The sequence below is a fragment of the Onychomys torridus genome, chromosome 10 (genome assembly GCF_903995425.1).
Source record: "Onychomys torridus chromosome 10, mOncTor1.1, whole genome shotgun sequence".
Taxonomy (NCBI): Eukaryota; Metazoa; Chordata; class Mammalia; order Rodentia; family Cricetidae; genus Onychomys; species Onychomys torridus.
The window spans coordinates 55,567,045-55,581,056 of NC_050452.1; the positions used below are offsets into that span (position 1 = coordinate 55,567,045).

The 14,012-nt window shown below is 41.7% G+C and overlaps 1 protein-coding gene across 2 annotated transcripts in view; it reads right to left on the bottom strand.

Annotated features, from left to right (window-relative positions):
• Tbc1d19 (TBC1 domain family member 19) overlaps positions 1-14,012 on the bottom strand; it is a 116,764-nt gene that overhangs the window by 30,808 nt on the left and 71,944 nt on the right. For both annotated transcript variants that reach the window (XM_036200962.1, XM_036200963.1), the window contains one exon: positions 823-855. In XM_036200962.1, the coding sequence (XP_036056855.1) occupies positions 823-855 (33 nt within the window). The remainder of the gene's footprint in view (positions 1-822; positions 856-14,012) is intronic.

Here is a 14,012-nt window from a genome sequence, read left to right on the forward strand (position 1 = left end):
GTTTGTTTGTTTTTTGAGACAAGGTTTCTCTGTGTAGCTTTGGAGCCTGTCCTAAAACTCGCTCTGTAGACTAGGCTGTCCTTGAACTCACAGAGATCCGCCTACCTCTGCCTCCCAAGTGCTGGGATTAAAGGTATGTGCCACCACAACCTGGCATGATGTCCCATTTATTAACTGTTGGTCTTAGTGCTGTGCTATCAGTGTCCTGGTCAGAGTTTCCTTTTTGTGACAATGAGTTCAAGCCCACTTTCCCCTTTCTCTTCTATCAGAGTCAGGGTATCTGGTCTTATGTTGAGGTCCTTGATACATTTTGTGCAAGGTGATGAGTATAGGTCTACTTCTTTCTTCTACATGTAACCATCCAGTCTGATGAGCACCATTTGTTGAAGATGCTGTATTTTCTCCAGACTGTATTTTTTACTTCATTGTAAATAAACATTGTATTCACAGCATGTGAACTGAGTCTGGGTCTTCAGTTTGATTCCATTAATCAGTGTGTCTGGTTTTGTCCCAATCTCATGCTGTTTTTATTACTATAATAGAACTAAACACTACCGTGTCCTTATTCCATTAGATTAGATGGCAAAGCTCACAGCAGCCTTCACAGTGTGTTTCAATTCTCATCTGCTGAGAAATCATTACCTGAACAATTCTGATCTTTATTTTTAATTTTTCTTAATTAGACACATAAAAATACTGAATTTAATGTTTAAAATGTACATAGTATGTTAAGCTTGTATGAATGGTAAGATATAAAGCATATCATTATGTTTAAATTTCAAAAACATAACAAAAATGATGACTGTATCAAGCCCAACTTACCATACATGGAAAATCCGTGGAAAGGGATTACACCTGCAAAGTAAAAAGAGTATCAGTCACACACCTCTGCTTCATGCAGGAAGTTACAGGATCAAAACTGCCAATGGAGATGTTTCTAGCTGTCTTCCTCTACTTTGTTTGAAATGTCAGAAAGACAGTGATTGTAACCAGTAACAGTTGTTTTAATACTCTTAGAAAAGGAAACTCGACATTTTCAAACATATATCCGAGACTGAGTAAGCAAGGAATTAGCCACGAGATGACTGTGGAAAGCTACAGCAGCCTGTGTCTTAGGCAAGGAGCTAGAGAGGAGAGAGCTGATGACCTGCCCGTGTCTTGGTATGTGTCCAGTTACGTTTAGAATGCAGCCTTGTGCATGAGCATCCTTTTTACTGCAGATGCTTGTTCCCACAGTGTTGGGAATTAAGGCGTTATCCTTTCCTAACCATGCCTCGGGTACTAGCAAGGGGCATCTTACTATCATCCTCAAAAGCCCAGTGTTAAGGTTTAATCATAACAGTATTTGCATTACAGTTTGGACCTTTTCCCTTGTGGGCTTTTCAATGGGAAGACATGCCCTATAAAGGAGATGGGGTTCACCATGATTTGCAAAGGGGTAAAAAGATTACCTTATGTCCAAGAATAAACATACCACAAGCTTCATAAATATTTATAAAGCAGTAAAAAAAAATTGACAAGGCAGCACTCAATTGTCTATTCCCACCCCTGCCCTCATCCCCACCTTCACCCCCACCCCTACCCCTACATATACAGATTTGGGTCAGCCTGCTCCAATCTCTCCAGGTTGTACTATCATTTTATATTGCTCTGTAAATTAACGTCTGCTACTGTCTGAATCTCTCAGCTAGATTCTTTCCTTTGAAAAGACCAGAACTGAAAAGAAATCTTCATCTGATGAGACACACAATTGAGATGGTGGAGCAAGAAGAACTGAATATACATGATTACGAAAACCAGGATCAAGCTGTAAAGGCTGGCCATGGGACTAAATTTGAGAACCACTACAATGATCTTAAAGTCAGGGGTTAATGTTCCTCCTCAAACAACTACATCCAGCTTACTAGAATCCAGTCTGCCAAGACCAGTGAGACTTTCAAGGAACTTCTTGTAAACACCACTCTATAGAAATTCCAATATTTCGTCAGTTTTACTAATAATTACATCCTGGGAGTGACTTAGACACATTGACAGGGCTGTATTATAAATTCATATGGTATAATTATTGGCAAAAATTTTACACAAGCCAGGCAGTGGTGGCACACACCTTTAATCCAAGCACTCGGGAGGCAGAGCCAGGCAGATCTCTGTGAGTTCGAGGCCAGCCTGGTCTACAGAGCAAGATCCAGGACAGGCACCAAAACTACACATAGAAACTCTGACTCAAAAAAAAAAAATTATACAAAATCTACATTGTTTGCAAAGAAAGACCCAAATCTCAACTTTAGCACACTAAACATTTTGCTATATTCTATGAAAAGTTGGGATTTTCATAGCCTTGGTTCTAAAGAGAACATCTGTAATATATACCGCTGAGTATCTTATCAATGCACTCTAGAGGAAACTTCAGGTGTATATTTATTTCCTGATTTTAAAGTACAGAAGTGCTGTGTTCTTCTAACCAGTGCCGGAAAGCCATCTAGACTAGGTTATAAGAAACCCCAGATGGTTCTCAGTCTAACACATGCCCAGCAATAGAGGACATGGGCCACTTCCAAGGCATCTTCGTGGGGAAGTTTCTCATCTGGCTCAATCTCCAGCTATCTATAATGATTACTTTAAAAAAAAATTTATACACTTTACATACCAACCATAGTTACCCCTCCCACCCTCCTACCGTCTACCCCCCATACAATCTTCCAAAAGGGTAAGGCCTCTTATGGGGAGTCAACAAAGCATGGTACATTCAGTTGAGGCAGGACCAAGCCCCTCCCCCCCCTGCATCAAGGCTGAGCAAGGCATCCCCCTCCACTGCTGGTGGGAGTGCAAACTTGTATAGCCACTTTGGAAATCAGTATGGTAACTTCTCAGAAAATTGGGAATCAATCTACCTCGAGACCCAGTGATACCACTCTTGGACATATACCCAAGGGATGCTCAATCATACCACAAGGACACATGATCAACTATGTTCACAGCAGCATTATCCCTAATAGCCAGAACCTAGAAACCACCTAGATGCCCCTCAACTGAAGAATGGATAAAGAAAATGTGGTTCATTTACACAATGGAGTATTACAATATAAAACAATGACATCATGAAATTTGCAGATAAATGGATGGAACTAGAAAATATCATCCTGAGCAAAGTAACCCAGACTCAGAAAGACAAATGTCTACCTCTTATTCCTAATTCTGATCATGAAAGTCACATGCAACATGTCTAATTTGCTTTGTAACATACAGAGAAATGTTCAGAAATATTTACTCTCACCCCAGCCCTTCTACAATTGGGGACCCACGAAGGCTCTATGAGGTTCTCGGATGGTCTGGCTCCCCTGATTCATTCTCATCTGAAAGTTTATGGCTAAAACCTCTAAGTGTTTTTGTCCCACACAGCCACAGCTATGACAGTGCATTTGGACACTGCTTTTGGACCTGAGTAGTGGCTGCACTCTTGTCTGCTACAATTCTTCCTTGGTGAATCACTCCAGTTGGTAATAATTCTGGGTTTGCATGCTTATCTAATGTGTTGCTATTCTCTCTGATACATACTATCCCCATCCTCATCTAAGGCCACATAAAAACGGTGAACAGGAAAGGGTGAGGACAGCATTGTCACTAGACCACCCTCCGGTAGGCTCCAGCCCATCAGCCAGAGCCCTGTAGTCAGTGAAGAGCGTGCTGAGGGAAGAGCAGAGTTGGTGGCTAATCTGGTTTTGTCATTTAGAAGCTCTTTATGTCTTTCAGTAAGGTTCTTAACTTCTGTGAGCTTCAGTTCCCTTATCCACAAATCAGAGAACATGCTAGAACTACTTTACATGATTACATGAGACAATGAATGTGGTTCAGCCATCAATAGAGAGTTAAAATGCTTGAGTTTATAATAAACGTATAAGCAGTCACAAAACGATGTCATATTTCTTTAAAAACAATTTAATAAAAACATTATGATGGGAATGCAGTTATTCTTTTGAGCTAGTCCTCCAGAGCCCCCAGAAGTTAGGCAGCACATATAGCTCCTAGGTGGCCCAGGCTTGAAGTTTCATCCCTTTCTTTGGTGTCTCACCCTGATGCATGTGGCAGGGTTCTAAATCATTGTCTACTTTGGCTGTTCTGGGCTTTCCAGGGTTCTATTTGTCCAGTCACTCTGCTTTGAAAACGCTCTCACTTTTAACACCCAGCAGACCTTCCTTCCCCTGCACGAGAAGGCTGATGTCACTGGCATGGACTCTGACCTGGCTGTGGGTGGTTTATATTCACTTTTCTCACTCACATTCTCAGCAGGAAGACATTTCCCTTTCCTCTCTCAGATCACTAAATCCTGGTCCCTTAATGTCTGCAGCTGTTAGCAAGCTAATTCTGCTCCACAACCTGTTTATGTTTGCCTTGTGAGCTGAGAATGACTTTTGTTTTTTTTTTTTTTTTTTTTTTTTGTTTGTTTGTTTTTTTGAGACAGAGTTTCTCTGTGCCTTTCCTGGATCTCGCTCTGTAGACCAGGCTGCCCTCGAACTCACAAAGATCCACCTGCCTCTGCCTCTTGAGTGCTGTGATTAAAGGCATGCACCATCACCGCCCGGCGACTTTTGTATTTTTAAGGATTATTTATAAAAACAAATAATAACACGGAGCAGAAAGACGGTGGCCAGAAAAACTGGAAATATTGACCATCCATCTGGTTAGAGGAAAAGTCTGCCAATCTTGCTTTGGAATCCTGTCCATCAAATTATCCCTTCTCCACTCCATGCATATTATTCAACAAGTATCTGCTGAACTTCTAGTACAGATGCTAGTCTAAGGACTGCACTGACCTTTTGTTAGGGAAAAATCCTAAGTTCCTACATTCTGACAGTGATAAGTACGATCAAGAAACATAGCAGACTGAAGAGGGGTGAGGCAGATAGCCAGGCCAGGGGAGAGGAAGCCACAGAGGCTGTACAGGTAAGCTTTGGGCCAAGGGACCAGAAGCACTGACAGCCAACTGATGGCTGTGAGGAGGAGAAAAGTTCACTGTTCACAGTCATCTAAGGTGGCTGGCGGCGAGTCTGCTCTTTACTTCTACTATGGGTGCACAGAGGTTCCTAAGTTTTTGTATCTTTAGTTTCCATAGAAACTTTTCAAAGATTTTACACACACACACACACACACACACACACACACACACACACACACACACACACACCCCTTAACATCTCCTCACACATCATCAAAAGTCCACTTTCTTTCCCAAGACACCCTTATATGAGAAAGTCTATTTTCTGCATATATGGCCCTAACTTCTGATCACCAAATCTCGGGTCCCTCTGCTTGTCATGACTAAGTTGGCTTCCAACAAATGAAGCATCTTCTCAACTTTGTTTGACCTTACCATGGCAACGATGACCTGGCCAGATCAGGCTGTTTCCCCCAAACTTGAGTTTCTGTGGTTTGTTTTCTATGTTCTTCTGCCCATTCCTAACCTCAGCTGCCTCCCAAGACTGTCATATTTACTTCCATTCTCTCCCAGAATTCTCATTATTAATCTTTAATCGAAACTATGAAATCCCAGAATCTTGCCTCCTTCTGGATGCTGTTTCTATGAATGCATAGCCATCTCCTAACAAGCAGGAAAGGAATCTTTCGGCTGCCACTGCTTCCTGGTTCTCCTTTGGATCTGGAACCTGCCGTAGTGTGTTCCTCTTTCTGGTCATCTGGGCACTGGCTACACAGCAACATCACTCTTTCTGCCTACCCTGCAAACATGCTCTTCCTCCCCAGTGGACAGCCTCCCCTTTAGCCGTTGGGTGGACAGGGCTACAGGCAATGGCATTCTCCTCCAGCCTTGTCCCTGACTTACCCTTCAAGGTTTTTTAAAAATATCACATTACTTGAGAATTTATACAATGTATTTTGATCATATTTAGCAACACTCTAGAATCACCTCCCAACATTCCTTGACTTCTCACCCCAACAGTGCTCTCATCACAGAGAGCTGCCCTGCCCTGACCGACTGAGGCACCACTTTTTCTCTGTGTACCCAGGCAACACTATGCAAATCCAGCTCTATCACTGTCTACAGACATGGAGGGAACTTATGGAACCTATTTGTTCTTCCAGAACTCTCTCAGGCTAAGGACAGTGGCCCTGGGCAGAGGACTTGACTCTGACTATACCCCCTACATCAAGTTCACGTCTCTTTTGAGTAACCATCCCACACTTCCAGGCCAAATTCCCTGAAGCCAGATCACAGGGCTTATACATTCTTTTCAGTCCTGATGGATGTATACTGCAGAACAGAGAAGTGGTCCAGGGGTGGGTCACAGGATGAGAAGGGGTGTGTATATTGTGCTCTAGGGACTGCTGAGGAGTCAGAGAATCTAAACCTGGCCTTCTGGGTTGTTACGAAGGTGTCTGTGTCCAGGAAGAAAACACAGAAAGTTTGGCCAGATTACTGCTTTGATTTACAACTTATAATATTTAGATTTATGGTAGATGGATCCTGTGAGGGTTATGGATAGACCAGCTTTCATATAAAGTGTTGCCAATGGAATGGTTAGGTAAATAAGATAATGTATGTAATGTAACACAGTACTTGACAGAAGTCAGCAATTAACATAAGCCATTTTCCTTCTCTTTTCTCACTGTCCTATAATTCATTTTTAGAAATATAAATCCTTTGAACATAGGAACTACTTATTACTTATCTATCCACTAAGATAAGCACTGTGCCAAGAAAATAAATGTGCCCATTACATGCTTTCAGAAAGAGTGTAAGGAGCCTAGAGAGCCTGCCTGTGCTATTTCTAAACGTTTTATTTAGTTACCTTACATCCAGGACCTGTAATTGGATTCTATGAGCTCTTACCTGTGGTTCTGCAAAGCCTCCCAATTTCTGCTCCTCCCTCTAAATGCTCAAGTCACTAACCAACTTTTGAAATTGCTTAAGTTATCTTCTGAAATACTGCTCAAACTATGAGGAAGGCCTCTACATCTGAGGCTTCCTGCTGCCCATTCATCCTTCACTGAGTCAGCTGAGACTAGGAGGAAGGCCTCTGCATCCATGGTTTTCTGTTGCTCATTCATCAATCCACCACATGTCTGCTAAACTTTAACTTGTTGAATTAACTGATACTTAGATATCTACTCTGTAGCCTCTAGGAGGGTTAAAAATGAATGAGATACGGACCCTTCATTACTGAAATTCAAATTCTGCTTTTGTTACTTTGGTTAAATGTCTACAGAGGGGAATTCAAACCTCTGACTTGGCCCTGCAACCTGAGATACATCTGTTTCTTCTTTACTGTACGATCCTGAGTCCGGAGCCTCTAAGGTGTAGCAGACTAGATTTGCCATCCAGTGTATGTTAGGTCTCATCAAGTACTTTTAATGATTATTCTGTATACAACATATCCTATCAAAACTCTATTAGAATGAGCCATAACCTAAAAAGAAAAAAAAATCCCTGACCTTTTAACCTTATCTCAACACTCACAGCACTTGAACTCTTATGCATACCCCACCCCACCCCCCGCAACATTTACATTTAAAAATAAAATACAGTATTCTTTAAAAACCTCTATTGTCTTTCCCTGTTAAGCCTCTACTGAAACACTCTGGTCAGTGGGTTGAAATGAAGCCATTGTTATTTTCATCGACTACAAATCCTGAGGATGTGCTAAGGGAGTCATAGCTTGATCAGGACAGGCCCTTTCAACAAGGACAATTACAGTGATGGTGCCGGTGACCTGCACAGAAGCATAAAAGGGTGTGCACATCGATATTGTGTGGCCAGTTAAACTTTCCCGACATTCTCCCAAGACCTGACATCTGCAACTGCTCTACACACAGCAAGGCCCACACTTTACACCGTGGGTCATCTTCAGAGTCCAGCACTGCCTCTTCTGCAAGGCGCCGGATAGTTAATGTGGTTAAGGTTTATCAATATAATAAAGGCTTGTAAATAAAACATTCAAGTAAAACCTCATGTATAAACGTGTGAATACGATATAGCACAGGATGTTCTATATGACAGTGTGAAGAACAAAGACTCAGTGACGTCATATAGACATGGATTTGAATTTGTTGTGACCTTAGTCAGGCTACCATTCTCTGAATCCTTGTTTTAATTTATGGACTTTTGCTGGGTTCCCTTCAAACACAAATGAGTTGTTATATTTAAAATATCCCAGTATAATCTCTAGTACATACTGGTGTTTAATACCCACAGCCATTTTATGCTCTTTGCAGAGAAAGAACCACAAAGGATGAGCATAAACCCAAGAAAAGCCTTACTAACATTAAAGAGTGCTCCAAAAAGTCTCCAAAGTCTGAAAAGGGACACAGTCAAATCATGGGGAAGAAAAGCAGGGCCTGAGGAGCAGTGAAGTACCCATGAGCACTCCGGGATGTCCACAGGGTTTCTTTGATCACAGGTCTGTTTCTTAGTCACTTTCTTCAGACCCATCCTTCGTCTCCCAACACTCCAGCCTTTCAAGAGTCAACTTTCATTCACCTGGCCCCAGGCAAGCATGTGCTTTCTGTGAACAGAAGTGCTGGGGACACTGTGGCAGCTGGCTTCCAAGTCCCACGAGGATGCTAGGAGTGGCTGTTTTAAGATCCGTGCCTCCCTTACGCATCTGAAGAAGGTCTCAAATGTTAACTGCCCATCCCGTATAATATGACTAATGGTACAAAGCGGTGGTGTAACACCCTTGTCAGCTCTCAGAAAATACTGTCAACAACAATACCTCTTGAACTAGACAAGACATAGATAGTAAACAGGACTCACAAACACCACAAATATCAGCATGCTTCACACTTACCAAATCTGTTGCCCCCTTTCCCGACTGTCTTTATAACTTACATTTGGTTCATTTCAACTCACACCAGTTGAAGGGATTACACCCCTTCATCTGGGATTGCTTAGTACATTTTATTACATTCATTTGTTGAAATAATGAATTCCTCTGTTTATTCTCACCTTACATATAACCAACATGTCAGGAAGGATAGATTAAGACGACAGACAAGCTGGCTTTTTAAGTTATTTTCATCATCTTTCTGAATTAAAACTTTAAACTTTGACTTGGATACTTTAAGTAATTAACATTTTCCAAACCATTACAATATAACAACATCTAAATGTGAATCCAAATGTCATCTTTAAAATAAAATTTTAATGAGATTCTCAATTTATAACTAAATGCATGCTCTACATAGATATGAGGTGTCTGCTGACAATCACTGTCCTAGAGCCCAACTTTCCCATTTAGTGATCAATGATTAGTACATGATGACCTTAAAAACCATGCACAGTTAAGTCTCAGGCAGATGTCTGGGCATTTCTCCTATCATAGGAAGATCTCCTCGGTTCTCCTCTTGGTCCTCTGGATTCTTCCGCATTAGTCCCTCATTCATTTTCATCATGTTTACTGATCATAGACTTCATGCTACATACGATTACAAATGCTGGCTATAATGCTCATCAAAACTGTTAAAGTCTGGGTTCTCTTCAAGTTTACATGGTAAGGCCACTCTTAGTGCACATAGCAGCCAGGATGATTGGAGTCGAATGCTTTTTTGACAGTATTAATCAGAAAGTGGAAGAAAGCCATCATGGAGAAGAACGGAGGAGGCAATTCCCAAACACTGTCCCTTTAGCTAAAGCAATGCTTAACTGAAAAAATGCTAGAATCAATTTTTTTTTTTTAGGCACTCTGGAATCTAATAAGAAAAAGATACCCTCACAAAAGGGGGATGCTCAATGAAGCAAGGATTTTGGTAAGACGTAACTGTGGAATTTTAACTTATCCACCCACTGTCATCCCCGACTCCCCAGCTTGGCAACAGCCATGAAAACAGCAGCCCACATCCCTGGTGTAGCTTGCTGGTGGGAGAGAGGAATCTATACAGATCTATGGGAAAAAAATGTGCCTTTGTGCTCTGAGCTGTCCAGCAGCCACCTGAGGAACAGCTTCAGATACACCTGCTAGTCCCAGTGATTTCCCAGGACCGAAGTGCCTGCCAGGCAGCATGTGTCAAGAGCTTTAAAGGCAAATACATTAACTATGGCCCCAAGGAAAAAGGAAGAACAGATGGGCCAATAACAGACAGACTGAAAAGCATGGAAAGGAACAGGCTCAGAAAGGAACTACAGGAGGAAATACGGACTTTGAGATCTCCTGCATACAGAATACAGAGGGCCGAGCAAGGACCTGAGAACCCAGCTTTCACTTCTGACTTTAGGCCTCTGTAAAAGAAGTGCATACTAGCAGAGTTGTGAATTGCCTAGATAACCTTCATGGTGTGACCCACTCCAAGGCAATTTGCAAACACCAAGGAATGTTTTAATTTAAAAATTAGTTCTAAATATTTAGGGAAATTCTCATCAAATCACTAGCTCACTATTAAGCTAAAGGAACAGAGATTTCAGTATGCATAAAAGCAATAAATATAATAACTATAGGAAGAGTTGTCATAAATACTAAACAAACGATTATAAAACACAAGCAGCAACAGTGAATTCTGGGGGGAGGGGGATCTAAGTCCCCAAATCACCACATCATAATAGGGGAGACAGCCAACTTTCAGCAATGGAAAAAAATCTACTAGGTATACAAAGAAATGAAGTACAGCTCATCCACAAAGGGGAAAAGTAAAAAGAAATGAATACAAACTGTCTTGAGTGATCCTGGATGGACTCACATCAATCATACCCACCCTGGTGTGGCCTGTGGTGGCCTCTCCCATTTACCCTGTGTCAGCTCATTGGAAGTCACCCTACCCATTGTCCTGTTCTTCAGACCATCAGTCTTGGGCCTACTATTGGCTTTAAACATGCTACGCTCTCCCTCTGGAATGTTCTTTTCCCACTGCTTGGCATAGCTCGCTCCGCTCACTCAGATTCTAGTCTTTTCTACTTCCTCTGCGGTGCCTTTTCAGCTGCCTTATCTACACCAGCCAGGCCTTCCCCAACTCCCTACACTTTCCGATACCTCTACTGTTTAGTTCACCACCCTCTCCAGTATTTTCTCTTTCTTTCTTGCCTATCTACTGTACTAGCATGAAAGGTCCTTGGCAGCAGGTCCTGTATTTGTATACTTTACTACCTTGGGGCACTCAGCATTGAGCCAGAGTGAGCAGAGGCAATCTACACATGGTGAATAATAACAATAAATATGAAAAACTTTGAAGACATCTGTGAGAAGTCTCCCTCAGCTCAGACATCTTGATGAAGAAGAATTTAATTTATCAGAGAGGATCTGTCCACTGATGACTCTTCAATGAGGCAATGTCTCATACCACCATGGCTTTCATTTCCATCCTAGGAAAGGTAGTCACAGGCGTGTGGAGGGAAAATGTGGGTGGTGGTGAGAAAGCTTCTGTCCACGGTAGCACTTGCTGGTCAGGGACAGAGCACTCCAGAGAGCTGCAGGTGCATGTCTCTGCCCAGGAAAGTCAGGCCAGTTCTGACTGGGATAGTGCTACAGATATCCCTCAGTTTTCAAAGTAATATTATTCCAGCAGAGGTTGGAAACTGTGAAATATTGTGTAGTATTGCCTAAGCTTCAGAGAGAGGAGTCCGTACACTAAGTGGACTTTGTTTCTAGAAAAGTGTGCTTGACTCTGAGTCCTAAAACCACCCAAAGGAAGTGATTCTGTAGAATTAAATTTGTGAGCAGCTGTGTTTACATCCACTTGTGTTCAACTATTTCTTTCTAGTGTGTGCAGAACTCTTTGGAAGACTGCTCTATGGAACTCTTTGTCAATACCGAAGCCACTTTCTTTTTTTCCAAAGATACTGTAATAACTTCAGTTACATGTTCTGAGGCTTAGGGGCAAGTGATAAAAATACTGTTTCTGAAAGCCAGATATCCTGGGTTCAAAGCCTGGTTTTGTCATTCACCAGCTGGGTAGCTTAACCCTTTGTGCCTCAGTTTCTTTAACTGTAAACTGAATAACAGTAGTACCTGTATCATAGGGTTATTATAAGGATTTCATGAGTTAATATATACAATGTACTTAACACAATTCTGGCTGCTTAGTGTGGCTCAGAAGACATTAGCTGATGTTACCACAACTTCTCCTAAATTGTTATGTTGACTGTATATACATATGTCTTGAAATGATTATAAAGATCTTACCTTAGAGCTAGAGATATAACACAGCTGTAGAACATGTGCCTAGCATACCTGAGACACAGGGTTAACACCCACTACTACACACATACACAAAAGAGCTGAAATTACAATGAGTTACAACCTATAATCACTATAAAGATCAGAGAGTTACTGGCTTTTATATAAATCAGTCCCAGGATGATTTGCTGGCGTGCTCCTGCATAATGTTTTATAGTGTGAGATCTTTACATTTCAGTTCTGACACATGACGGGCATGTGTTTAAGTAAAAGCTAAGCTCTTCTAAACCATGCCTCCTGTTGCCTTGAATCTATGAACACTTTTTTTCTCAGCTACTGAGAGACATTTTTTCTGATTTTCTATTTCTTAAATATTAAAAAGTTATTGGAAAATTAAGTCCCTGGGATAAAGGACAAAAAATGTATGTCTACACACAGATATTAAAATTAAAACACATCTAATTTAGTTCAAGTAAACTTGCTGCAATATTACTATATGTTAGATAATGGGAGCGCAATGATGAAAAAAAATATGACCCTGGACTTTCTGAAGTCTGCAACATTGAGAAGGAGATGAAGTTGAGAGATACCAAAGTTCTCTGCCCAGGCACATGAGAGCCAAGAGAAAGGCACTTAACCTAAGAGGAATGCAGTGATGCACCCAAACAGTTCATGTCTGAACTGAGCCTCCATGATGGCCAAGGGAAGAAAAGCTGAATGGTCCATCCTAAGCTAGAATCAAAATTGGGCAGGAGGTAGGAGGCAGCATAGTGCTTGTGTCAGAATATGTGGCTGTGTGTGAGAATAAGCAATTGGATATCCATTTTAATTTTTTTTTGTTTGTTTGTTTTGTTTTGTTTTTCAAGACAGGGTTTCTCTGTGTAGTTTTGCGCCTTTCCTGGAACTCACTCTGTAGACCAGGCTGGCCTCGAACTCACAGAGATCCGCCTGGCTCTGCCTCCTGAGTGCAGGGATTAAAGGTGTGCACCACTACTGCCCAGCTTCGATGTTAATTTTTTAACAGCGAGATGGGAAAATGGTAATATATGAAGCTAGGGAATTTATTAACAGCGAGATGGGAAATGGTAATATATGAAGCTAGGGAGTCGAATGTACAGGGGTCAGACTCCAGGGGTCCCACAATTCATATCATACTGAGAAGTCTGGGTTTTAAACTTTTCAGCAACATTAAGAAACTTTAAGACAAATGGCCATCTTCAGATTTTAATTTTGGAGGTATAACTGAGATGGCACAGGCAAAAACCGAGAACTAGGAAAGCAAAGGAAGAGACACCAGGATAGATGTCATCACAGTTCCACTGGAGACAGTCAGGACAGATGGTGGGCAAGGCAGCCATAAGAGTGAGGAAGAGATGACCCCAGATGAAAGCGAAAGGCTCTGGAGACATAGATGGGGGCAGGGCAAGACTGGGGCATTAGGATGACTTCCAGGTTTCAGGCCTCAGGAAACTAAGTAGATGAAAATGGAAGTTAACTGAGACAGGTATAGGTTGGTTGCTTGTTAGTTTAATTTGTGTTTGTTTTTGTTTTTCTCTTGAGGGGCCCAGGAAAATAATAGACTAAGTTGCGTCATATTAAGTTTGGGGTAATCACAGAACAGGTTAGAACTAGGGAGAGAAATTTGAGTAATTAACAAATAGATCCATGAAAGGTTGAGGGTTAGGGAAATGTGTGAAAAGAAAAGAGGAGAAGAACACCAAAACAAGGATGTCAGGAACAGGTCACAGAGCTGAAAGGTACAAGATGGAACAGGCAGGAAAGCCCTGTCTGATCCCATGCAGTGCCGGATCCTGCTAAACACCAGCACCATGGCTGCACTCACTAAGTTAGGCCCTGTGCTCCTGTTTTCATAACAGACCTCATGTGACCATTATC